This window comes from Candoia aspera, chromosome 1 (genome assembly GCF_035149785.1).
Source record: "Candoia aspera isolate rCanAsp1 chromosome 1, rCanAsp1.hap2, whole genome shotgun sequence".
Classification (NCBI taxonomy): Eukaryota; Metazoa; Chordata; class Lepidosauria; order Squamata; family Boidae; genus Candoia; species Candoia aspera.
Genome location: NC_086153.1, coordinates 268,784,255 through 268,797,514, shown reverse-complemented (window position 1 = coordinate 268,797,514; position 13,260 = coordinate 268,784,255). Strand labels below are relative to the sequence as shown.

Here is a 13,260-nt window from a genome sequence, read left to right as displayed (position 1 = left end):
AGGGATGTAGCCCAATTGATTTGCCCTCCCAGTTTCAAGTCATGCATCAGCTGCAACACCAAAGTTGAAGAGATGAGATAGTGTGATGATTTGTGAGATTGTGACAATTGCAAGGAATGCTGCCCACAGGTGACCAGTTATAAATGCCTTTATATGGACTTGGACCACAAGAGTAAACTGAAGCAGCTGCTCATGTACCATCCATTCAACAACTCTTCCTGAGCTCCTGGATGGAACCTCAAGACTGATGTTGAAGTTCCTGAGATTTCTAGATTTAGGAGATGTCAACATCCACATCCCAGGGGAATCTCCATGTCACAGAGCTGAGAGTTCATGGCTCCCATGGCATGTATGGGCTTTTAAGTAATATTAGCCCCAACACACACATTTGATCTGGTCTTTACATTGGAGATGATTCCCATATGGAAGACATTAACATTTATTCTTTGCTGTGGTCTTGCTAGTCCTCTGCATGTGGATCCTATGGGAGCCAGAGAGCACTTGGACAGGGATATTCTCTAGTAAACTGGCACGCAGCTCAGTTGTGTCTTGATTCCCATAGTAGGGAATAATCAGAGCACTGGATGAGAGTGCTTTTGTAAGGCCTTTGTCCAATTGCCAATCCCAAACAGCTCCCTAGTTTACCAATGTGCTAAAGATGAAGTAATTAGGAAAAAAGCCTATAGTGGTGAAAAATTTTGACCATCTTTAGTAAATGATATTAAACCAGGGAATATTACGTTTGAGTCTACCTGGTGGTGGTGGTAGGAGCAGCAAAGTGTCAATTATTTGTGCTTATTGTGTCTGCAGATTCCTACCCAGCAGCCCTGTTCAGAGTTATCTGGACCATTTTGGAGAAAGATGGGCAAGACAAAGTGTCTGCCGGCATGCTGGATCTGTGGATTTCTTTATACATTAAATTGTTCCTATCCACTCCCACATCATTTGGGCAGAGTCCACAATGGTGAGCAAGACAGAGTCTTGTAAAATTATCACCTGAGGGTGGATAGGATTCTCTGTGATATGAACATCACCACCTGTGTTCTTCATTCACACTCCTTCAGGCTGCTGGATCCAGGAGACTGTCAATGCTTTAAGGGAGGAGCTGATGCTGCCTGCCTTGAAGGAGGTGGCAATACACCCTCTTTTAAAGAAGCCTACCCTGGACCCAACCATTTTTTGAGATTCTGCCCAATCTTCCCTTTTTAATTCATCTTGTGGCATTTTGGAGCCATTCTACTTCCAATGGACTCTGGGCAGTGACCAACAAAATTGCAATACACTTAGAAAAACAAATATAGTAAAATTCCTATAAAAACCCACCATCATATGCCTCCATTCAGCTTAGACCAAAGGACAAAGAACTATATCCATGTTAACTTGTTTATGAAAAGCCATGCGGGGGCTACTACTTGGTAGGCTTGTTCATAGCCCATGTACGTCAAAGGAGTTTGTGTGGGGACCCTCAGCAGGCCCTGTTGAGATGACTGAACCAGGCAGGCAGATTCTGTTCTGCTGAGGCATTTCCTAATGTAACTTGACACTATGCAGTGTAGGTTTAAAAGTGACCATCATCACTTTGAATTGGTTCCAGAAGTCCACTGGTACAGCAATTTCAAAATAGGTGTTCTTCTACACTAGCTGGGTTGACTGGATAGTGCTCTACCCTCTGTGTTTTATACTTGTAGTTTGAGTCACCTTCAATGACAGCCCAACAGAGTATGTTGCAGTTTTATATCAGTTTTTTTTTTTTTACTTTATAACACCAAGAATTTTGCTTTATACAATGCCCAGAATTGCACGATTGGGCAGTTACCAAATGTAGTAAGTAAATAAGTAAATAAAATTGACTGAGGCATGTTTTTACAAATGTTATTTTCAAAACAAAACAAGTTCACACAAACATTGAGAAATATGGTCCCTGGATAACCTCTGTATTACAGAATAACAGTGGGAGGGGGAAAGCTCTAGTATAGAAACCAATATGAAATGCTTTAGTACAGTTCATTTCAAAGTGGAACATTCACTTAACTTTCTTTATATCTGCAAATATACAAATGTGTGTTCAGTTAATATTTCTGGAATCCAGGTGGACAGAGGTAGATATTTCAGACCACTCATTATTTGCTCATGACCCAGTTGCAAGATTGGATTTGCAGCCGAGTATATGTTCAACGAAGAGCTGTAACCAGCCACAGCTCCTAGACAAGTGTACAAACATTTGCATTGCATTCACATTTTACACACATTTAAAATGTCACAGGTATACATCATAGAAGAGCAATGTAGTGCTGTTCAGATGTTATGATCTACAATTGTCATAAACCCTTGCCATTTGCCGTGTGGCTAAGGCAGACAGAAGTTAGAATTCCAAACACTTAAGACTTCACCAGGATCCTTTCTTTCCCTTGGCATATACCTTTAAAAGTGTCTTATGCAAAATGGAAATTGGTGACTAAGAATTATTTGCCAATTGGCATTTGCTCCAAATGTTGCTGTTCGACTTAAATTCCCGAAAGTAGAAACTGCAGGTACAAATGAACACTCAATTAGCATCCTCAAGGAAATATATACACTACCATGGTAAAGGTCAGCTGAAAGGAAAGTTTGGGGTAATACTATACTGGCATAATTATCCTACTGAAAACAAAGAGCAATCAACATGAAAAAGGCACACCAATCCTGCATACCAAACACTTCCAAGTTGTATAAAACTGTGCCAGTAATATGCTGTTCCCTGCTAATCCAAACGTTGGGTAAAATATTAGAGGGATTAATCATGGCTAATTGGAAACCAAATAATTAACCATGATGCAACTGTACAAAATCTTTAGAACTGATCAGCACAACTAAGTGCACAGAAAATTGTTCCTGCTGACATTGAAAAAAATACATTGAAGAAAAAAAGTTTGGCGAGGAATAGGTAAAACAGAATCAGCTGAGCAGTCCTGAGCACAAAGAATCAACAGGGGACAAGAATCAAGTGCATTCTGAGCTTCAGCAAGGGTTCAAACACTGGAAGCAATTAATAGAATCAGATGTAAACTAAGAGGCATCCATACTGCACCTTCAAGGCTGGAGAACAGGAGAGATTTTAAAGAAATTCATATATGCATTCTTAGGAAGGAAACGTAAAGATTTTTAAAACCATCAAGATCACCTGAAATATACATTATATTAAATGTTGAGATAGTTGGGCTTAATTCTTAATTGATTAATAACATTTCACAGCAGGGTAAAAACCCTCCTTCACCACATAGGGTTAGTTATTGAAGAATGCAGACAAGCTAAGCAAACCAACTTTGCATTGCCTGCCCCAAAGAAGGCTGCTCCCATGGCAGAAGCAACTTAATTGAAGAATTCCCGTGAGGATTCAGGCAGTGGAGGAATAAAAGACAGTGACTTCTTCAGCTCAGCAGGGAGGCAAAATTAGACCTCCTCAGAAGAACGCTCCAACACGTAAAAGAAATGGCCTGACATTCTAGTCAATAGTACAACAGATGTAATGTCAAGTTTAGGGGGGGAAAAAGGTGATTTGAAACTCCAGGATTTAACAGATGAGACAGTTTGCTTTATACATTCCCTGAGCCTTTGAATCAGAAATGCCCTTGCTGCCACCCCCCAATTTTGTATTCTATTAGTATTATCATGGTAGTAAGAATATTTTTACCAGGATGCTCTAAACAATGCAGTACTTCTTGCATTCTATATTTTTTTCTATAATTTATTTTTACAAATCTATATATTTTTCTCTTTCAGACTTAAGTGGGAGGGTGAAGATTATTTCCTAGCTAGTCAGTGGAATCTTCAGCTGAGGAAGCCGCATAAGCAGAAATTACAGACTGAGTAGCCACTGAAAACAGAACTCAAATAGGCCTTGCAGAAATACATTAATCTCCCATAAGGCACCCAATTGAAACATCACAATGCTGATGCAAGGAGAACTGATTCCTACTCTAGATATACATCAGCTACCTTAGGTAGGGAATACTTTAGTAAGGTTTAAACAGCAAAGAATGAGTTATTCTTAACCCTCCCTATCAGTAGCTTTTCAGTTAAACACCTGATGCTATCCTGGCCCAGGGAAGAGAGAGATTTAAAATTCCTTCACACAGGGCTCTTATGATTTCAAACTGACAGTAAAGTTGTTTCTACTTTGTGATACCAGAGACACAAACTTTTGAAATGCAAAGGTGTCACTCTCTCCCATTCCCTGGGGCACGTTCTTTATGTTTACTTCAGCATCAGCTGCTTACATGATGAATTTTCATTATCTTGTGATAATGAGTTCTACACATCAAGACGTAAATTCTTTCAGAAGATGATAAATTGCTTTCTATGAATCATCAATATATTGCATAATTACATAATCCAAATTGTCATGCACCGTTCCCTTAAAAAATAAATGTGAGAACTGAATCCAGTATTTTTTATCAAGAGCTCCAAAGTACAAAATGCATTTTTATGTTCATCAAATGTTATGAATCTTATGTTCATGAAAGATGAAATGTGTTCATTTACTAACAATTAGTTACCTTAATGGAAAGAAAAAGAAAAGCTGCTGCTTTATTTCACTTCAATTATCTTGTAATGTAAAAAATGAACCCAACATCAATGCACATTTTCTTTTTTAACCAACTAAAAAAGGCTGCCAATCTTATGGCAAAATTAATGCTTATGATGAATCTGAAAAGATGCTAAAGCAGGCCTTGCACACCAGCGAAAGAGGGTATCTTTGCAGCAAACATAAAAGCAGTTTGCAAATGGACTAACAACAGATGTAAATAACTAGCAGCCCTTAGAGAAGAAGTATTTTCTGTTGTGTGATCAAAAATGTTGTATTGTGTATGCTCATATGCATGCAATCTTCATAGAGCAAATAAACATTTCAGTAGACCTATGAGCAATACACCACCACTGCTTTATCTTGCATTAAGAGTTTAATGGTCTATGGAAAAGCTTTCCAGGAGCAAGCATTAATCTTTGTGACCTCTCTCTGTAATGCTCCCTGGTATGATTCTCTCGGGCCCCAAGATTTTTCCTAGCATCAATAGCTGTCTGGGGTACTGGATTCCAATATCCATCTTGACTTGAGGCTGTTCTTCACAAGCTTCCAATGTTAGGAAAGCTCTTCAGCTTTTCAGGAAAGTCATCTTTGTACAAGACTGGATCTGCCCGGTGCTCCACCACTTTCAGGGGCATGGTCCCAAAGACAGATGCAAACTTGTTAATGCATTCAGACCTAGGGAAAGAAATAAATGCAATGCTTATAAACAAAAGTGCCCCACAGCATGTTTAACTATGTTTACTTACCAACCTATTACAGCTCCCCCTTTCATGTTCACCCCAAATATTTATTATTCACTTAAATAGGAGCAAAGCAAATCTAAAACAAATAGGATATGCTTTCCAGAGATGTTAAGGTATTGCAAATGCAATAAAGGCAGCACCTAAAAGATTAATGTTATTATGGTGCCTACTCTGTCAGAAGTAGGAAACAGGACAAGAAGCCTCTCACGCTGGAAAGATGTGAACCTCTATGACTGAAGTATATAATCAAGGCAAAGAGAAAAGAGATGCTGTCAATTGCACAGTGTGCAGAGTGGCCAAAGTTTCATTAGCTCCTCTCCACCAAAATTCCAGACATTCTTAAAGCAGTGAACATGCCGTAAACTACAGTGGATTAACTGCCAATATATCCCTTAATCAGCCACTGCCAGGTCAAATTTGGTTCTATACAGGACTTGCAAAAATAAGCCTGCAGGAAACAAAAGACATACAAAAATACTTCTTTGATTGTTATTTTATATCTTGCACTAATGACTGCTTGAAAATTTAAATTACAACATTTTTTTTAAGAACTAAAACCTGAAACTGACTAGTTTATTTTCATTGTCCAAACTCAGTGAAATGAAGAGTCCACATTTTTAAAAAGCGTTTTGAATTCTTCTTTGCCCCACCCATCACCCCACATCTCTCCATAAGGCCAGTGGGTACTTGAAATAAGAGAAAACATTGATGTTAGAGGATATAGTTATTTCAGCTGTGATGTTTGGAGAATATTTAGATAGATCTTGCTGAATATTTAGCAAAATAAATTTCAATGAATATGAAACAATTGGCCGAAAGGTACATAACTGCTAAGGAACAGATAGGTTATTCTTTCCTAAAAATTGGCCACTTTAATACACTTCTTTTACTGCAAAATCTGTCCCAGAAGCATGCAGATATCTTTAACTAGTTGATGCTTTCAAACTTAAAGTTGAAATCCAAGAGGAAACTTGAGGCCCCAATACCACATGAAGCCCAGTGAGACCTTCAAGAATGTCTCTCAGAATTATTACAGAATTATACTTTTTATCACACAGACAAGGCAAGTAAGATGTTAGTTAATTTATTTATGAGATGTATAGCTAAATAAACTATATTCACTGTATCTCATTAGTGGAAAACAAATTTAAATTTTGCCTTAGCCTCCCAATAGTTGAAACAGGATCCTTGGCTCAGCACTTAGAGGTCAAGTGCCCAAAAAGGAGTATGTCCCAGCCTTGTGACCCATGCATTCCAGACTCTCTCAGCACACTTGAATAATCAATGCCTGAAGCAAAGGCAGTTTTAAGATGAAGCACCTAGTTATTGCAATACAATGACCAAAAGGTGAGGCAATGAGGAACTACTATGGAAGTTTGTTAAAATGTTAGTTTCCAATTATCTAGAGCTATAGGAACTTTTTCTATTTCTCCAGTAAGAACTAGCATTGGAAATATTTAATGTACTTTTGCAAAATGAAGACACAAATAGATAGTATGAGCACAACTCTAATGTCAACACAGCAGCTTTTTGAAATGAACAGCAGCTGTCTGAAATGAACTTCAATTTGATCTCCTCCTTGGAGAGGGCATGGGTTTGCATAATAAAATCTCCTAATCTAAATTATGATTTCATTTTCTATTTGCTATACATAGTACCATTTAAGCCATAAATGTTCCCTACTTTTAAGAAATGATGCACCAGGAAAATGTTAGCATAGACTAGTAGAAATATTACCAGTACCACCAAAGATAAAATGGGTGCATTCACAAATACTCCATCTATCCCACTGATGATTCCCATTGCAGATGTGCTGTGGAAGAGGAGCTGGCAAGAAATTTCCTACCTGAAGACTATAATTATGTCTGACAGTTTGAAACATTAAGTACCCATTCTAAATGATGGACAATGAAGGTGATTCAAAACAGTAGCATTTTGATCACTGCATTATTATATTAAATTGAAAAAGCAAAGTATTTAGCTAATAGTCCAAAACTTCAAATCCCCTAAATTTAATGTGGTTTCATCTATGACTGTCAGGCAATAGATATTTCTGCCATGTCCAACTGTATCAAAAATGTAGTATACTGCTACAGTAGTGTAGGTGTTTTATTCTTTTGGTAAGTTCACAATGATATTCTTTGAGGCTCTTGTTGAAAAAAGTAGATAAGAGTAATTTCACATTCAAAGTTTGCAAGGAATCCATCACTTCCGTTTGGAAACTGCCCTATAGGATAATACATCATGACTGAGCAGTAATTTCCAGACAGCTTTCCCAGAATTTAATCTGCTTATTTCATATTATATACCCTCATGCCATCTGAAATAACTTATCACCATTCTTGGTGTTCACATGCTTAAATATCTCAAAACTTGAAGCTATTTACTTATTTTATATCCTATCTGCCTTTCTGTCTTGTCTGTCTATCTTTTAATCCCATCTCATAAATCAATTCTTCCTAAATGCTATGACAGTGTTTTTTTCAACAGTGATCTCTAACATTTTGATAAAAGATAGAGATGATAAACGTGCAAAGCAAATTACAAATATCTTTGTAATGTTACAGAGAAAACATATTAGGACACATAGCCTTCAAACTGTTGATCAAACTTTTAATCTGAAATATATTCTGAAATATAAATTAACTTCACTTGCTTGAATTCTTGCATTAACATTCCTTGTCACTTTAATTTTTTTAGTGACATACAGCAATACCCTTTTTGTACCATTGCACTGTTTTCCTTGTATATATGAACTGAAAATTAATCTTCGTATTTATCCTTGTTTATCGTGACAAAGGCTTGCTAATTAAGGCTTGTTGAAACTGCCCAAAAAGTTTGGTTTAAGAACAATTCAATCCTGTTTCAGAGAGCAGCAATACCCAAACTGAGCAACCATAAATCATGTGCAGTTATTATTCTAGGAATACAGGAATGCATATATTTTACCTGAAATATTATTTAGATAATAGTATTATAATGTGTGCGTATACATCCATATATACCGATACATTTTATGGGTTCTCTCACTCCAGTAAGGTTTTTACACATGGACCAATAGATTTAGCTGAACTTTGGACACAATTAGCTAACTTCTTAGAGGATGGTATGATAATAGATTAAGCATAAGAAAGGAGAAAAGAACAGGATGAGACACTCACCTTTCCACCATGTGTGTCTGATCTAAGGATAACCCATCAATGGCTGTGCATTCTGGACATTTGAATTTTTTTCTGGGTGTCACCTATATAAAGACAGTATAAGCACAGATTTAACAGTGCAGACATTAATCTCGCTACTCAAAAATGCAACATTTGAAATGCAACCTGTTTGGCAAATGGAAATCAAATTCTTGAATACGAAGGGAAAAAATATCCATGCCATTTACTTCCAACTGGCTTAACTGACTGCAAAGCTCACAGTGGCCCAATAAAAAAAATAGCATTGGAGGGGTTTTGCCTGCTGTAAGTGGAAAGTAGCAGTGATGACAAGCTTCTTAATTCCTGTTTAATGACTGTTTTCTCACTGCCAAGGTTCCTGTATAAACACCATTTGCTCTTGCGGCCATAAAAGTGATGAAATATAGCTTCCCATACTTCACCGTAACCTTAATCCAACAGACACACTTTGCTCATTTAATAGCTGATTGGCAAACTCTGTGCGGCTCTCCCAACTGTATGACTTAGCAGGGCCCTAGCAGAGTTTGGAACTCTTGCAGCAAACACACATGCTTTATCTTTTAAGGCTTTTCTTAGAAACACAACCATGGGTCTGGGTAAATGTTGATGGACAGGCAGGAAAATAGACCTTGCTAACTGAAGTAATGCCTTGAGGCCCCTAAATCTCATTCCAAGTTGACACATTTCAAAACGAACTGAAAGGGAGGATCTAGGCCAAAAAGGTATTGAAGCATGTCAGGAAATTCATTCAGGGATAAAAGTTCATTTAAAAACTGATCTTGCAATTAATGTTTTTGCAATGAACAGTCTAATAAATCAGCTCCTGCAGCAGAGACAGACGGGAATGGATTGTTCCTCCTGACCCCCACCCCCAATAAAAACTTGTTTATTTTTAAAAAATGGTTTTACTTCCCTGCAGCTATCTGGTCATAATGACCACAACCAATGGCACATTTTCATTAACAAAGAGATGTATGGATTTGGGGAGTTGAGTCTTTTACAAATAGATGGGATCATCTTCAAAGGAAATGAGAAAAGAGGCACAGTGTTAAGCTATGTTGAAACTATCTATATAATCTACGCAATCTATGACACTGCTACATTTTGACCCTGAGGAACAACTGAATAAAATCGCACCTTAATAACTGCTTTCCCAGTTACATTGGCCACTAGAAAATTCATGGCAATATCTTCACAATTCATATGAGCATCCACCCAGTTCTTGATGTCCCCAGGCATTTTGTATGTGTACAAGTAATTAAAGTACTGAAGAATGAGAAAATAGCATAGAAAGGAAAATGTTAGTTTTTATGAACATATGCCAGAGTTGAGGCACTAATAAAACTTTATGGGGAATGAGTACCTAATGTTTATCCAAAACGTATTTTTAATGCTTATACCATACTCTATCAGCATCTTCTCTCAGGTAGAGTTCTGTAGTCCCACTGAGAGGGATGTAACATCACTGAGTTAAATGATACCAAAAAACTCAAACCAAATGAGGCTGATGTTTCAGATGGCAAGAGAATGGCCAGACAAGTATTCCAAAGACACAGAGCCCTTTTACTGAAAAGCCCCTGTCTGGTTGACAATTGGCTAACAGCAACAGAGACCTCCAGGAGAACAGCCAATGTGAATAAGTACTACATGGGGCAGATAGGGGAAACAGACCATCTTTAGCAAAGCAAGCTACTAAAACTAAGCATTTTACGTAATTTTCATTTTTAAATATAATTTGTTTTTCAAATATACCCAATATATCATGCTGCCTGGGATTTATTCCCATTCAGTAGTTTAGAGAAGGTATCATTAGATATATCAATTAAAAAAAAAGAATAATAAATCTTCCTCTCAGCAAATCAGCTTTGCAAATGTATAAACTACATTTAAAAAAAAACAAACCCTCTTTCTTAGAATTGTAATTGTGCTGGGGGAAGAGATCCCCAAAGACACAACATTAGCTCCATATGACGGTCTGGATTTGAACAACCTTAAATGTAACCTCCCATATGCTACCTCCCAAACTGATTCTAAAATTTTTAGAAGCATTTTAAATGACATAGTATATAAGGCAGCCTTCTGTCATTCAAAGGTAAGAAATGCCATCATGTGGAGATATAACAACCTTTGCCTTTGCTTCAATACCCATAACAATGTAACTCCTGAATTTAATTTTATACTGTGATAATTCCTTCAAAAATCAAAACCACCATGTAAATTCTAAGCATTAATGTGACATTAAAAATACACCTCTGCTTCTGCATCCAGATCAGCTAGTAATCATTAAGAAAGTACAGGCAGTCCTTGTTTAGCAACCGTTCACAGTTAAGACAGTGATGAAAAAGTAACTTTATGACCAATCCTCGCATTTACGACCTCCGCAGGCCTGTAAAGCAAAGGAAAGCTGAATAAGATCATAAGCACTGTCACGGTTTCACTTAGCGGCCGCTTCGCTGAATGACCAAGATGCTGGTCCCATTGTGGTCACTAAATGAGGACTACCTGTACAAGTGGGAACCTAGAAAAGGTATACTATTTGAGATGTAGGAAGATGTTTCAAGTATTTTATCAAAACAGAATTATTGACAAAATACTATCTTTTATATATCAGATATCCAAGAATATATAAAGATCAATGCCACATTTTGCTATAAACCCCTGATTTCTTACTTTTGGGATACGAGGATCCTTTTCCCTAGACCACTGTTTCTCAACCTTAGCAACTTTAAGATGTGTGGACTTCAACTCCCAGAATTCCCCAGCCAGAATTCTGTGGGTTGAAGTCCATATATTTTAAAGTTGTTGAGGTTGAGAAATGCTGCCCTAGACAATGCTAAGCAAGTTCATAATTTCAGCTTCCCATCTGTTTTTGAAACCAGCTCTTACCTTGTGGTAAAATGCTGCCCCTGTTAGCACCATTGAAACTTCATTGGTCCATTCTGATTCATACTTCCATTTGTTTGTTTCATGGTCCCACAAATGCAGGCGGCCAGGATATCCAACTAATCTATCAGGGAACTCTCTCCACACCTGCAGAATACAGTAAGTGAATCAATTTATTTCAGTAGGACAAAAACATCACAAAGAACAGTTAAGATTAAATGTATTCTTAGAGGGTGTTGGGGAAGCAAGAAAGAAATGAATGTATTGCCTACTGTAATTAACAGAGATAGCATCTCTTTCTTTCTCATACACCCGCCTATCAGACTTATACTAGTTGTTCTTGGTGAAGGCACCTTAGGAATGACTTTTTGCTTTTGGAGCAATAGATACAAACTGTGCTCCCCTTGCTTTTTGAATCTTCTGCTCTTGTACAAAAGGGAAATTTGTCTTCACTATTGTGGCAATGTCTTCCTTCATTCATTCAGTAAAGTTATATGGCCACCCATCTCACATATGTAACTCTGGGCGGCAAACAAAGTTTAAAAAGAACAATACAACAAATAACAAAAAGCATAACAAAAAGCAATAAAAACATTAAAAGCAGTAAAACCATTAAAACCATAAAACTTAATTCCCAAACAGAACAAAATACAACTGGTTTGGCAGAAGAGGCTCTAGGCAGGGTAGGGAGGAGAGAGGTAAGAAAAAGCCAAGTACATCAGCAGTAGCTATGGAAAAGCAGAGAAGGGAGTATCCCTTAAGGGAATGGAGATGCTTTTCATCCAGTATCCAAAGGCGTCTCTGACTCACCTCCGACTGTCTTGTAATAGTCCTGATGAGGAGCAACTGACCTACTCTAGGCATAATTGGGGCCTTTGATGATCATGATTATGTGCCAACAAATCAGTGTCAGCTCTTAGCAACCACATAGATGATTTTCTCCAGGATGAAACTGGGGCCTTTAGGTGGCCATCTTGCCTTTTGCTAACTGGTAGGAGGCATCTGCTCCCTATCCTCTTTCTAGCTGGCAGTCTGGGGGTTAGGATTGCTTGCCTGCCTCTGTTTCTCAGTAGTATACGGAGGCAGGTAACTTGCTTCTCAAAGCATTAATCTAGTATTTCCAACACTGTGAAAGATAAATGGACATAGATTCATCAACATAACACCAATTATCAAAGTTATATTTTGGGACACAAAGAAGTACAATAAATGGAAATATTGCTTTCAGGGAAGAAGCCATTTCAACTCCCAAGTTTAAACAGGGCATTGTCAAGATTTTTTTTAAAAAGAGTAAGTCTCAGACTCTTGAAGCTTCAAACTGCAAAACCTGGCTGAGAGCAAGACTACACTCACTCTCTTTACTTTAAAAAGTATAAGTGGCTGGATATATGCTCCAAATTTTGCATGTTTGCTTTTATCTTTCTTGCAAAGTGAACATAAATTGCTGATGATTGGTAGAAATGTTGTATAGTCCTAACTGCTTAAGAGCCCAATACATTATCTGTCAGTACTTCTATCAATGCAACTCCTTTTCCTTCACAGAAAACTTACACTTAAAATCACAGAACTATAAATATGGTTATGCCTCTTTAAACAAAACAGCATATAAAGCCGGTGTTGCTCTTGTTTCAGTAGTTTTGCACTATGCAATAAATCATTAGGGACCCTAATAGTTCACTTTTAACAAGTAAAAAAATGTCTGACACTTTGAGTGTTACTTTAATTTTTATGGCTGAAAGTGTACAGAGATCAAAGTACCCCTTCTTTTCTTCTTTTTTATAAGAAAGTTTGATCGATAGAGCCAGACAAGTCTGTGCTGATACAAAGTTCAACCACATGTTTAAAAATAGGGCCTGGAGAATAAGGAGGGGAAGAACTTTGCCAATAT

General features: G+C 37.5%; 1 protein-coding gene across 1 annotated transcript in view; it reads right to left on the bottom strand.

Annotated features, from left to right (window-relative positions):
• Window positions 1–1,716: 1,716 nt before the first annotated feature.
• EXT2 (exostosin glycosyltransferase 2) overlaps window positions 1,717–13,260 on the bottom strand; it is an 89,827-nt gene continuing 78,283 nt past the window's right edge. The window contains exons 11-14 of the mRNA XM_063289650.1: window positions 11,376–11,519; window positions 9,627–9,755; window positions 8,472–8,554; window positions 1,717–5,242 (exon numbers count right to left, since the gene is read on the bottom strand). Of these exons, the coding sequence (XP_063145720.1) occupies window positions 5,104–5,242; window positions 8,472–8,554; window positions 9,627–9,755; window positions 11,376–11,519 (495 nt within the window). The 3' untranslated portion in view covers window positions 1,717–5,103. The remainder of the gene's footprint in view (window positions 5,243–8,471; window positions 8,555–9,626; window positions 9,756–11,375; window positions 11,520–13,260) is intronic.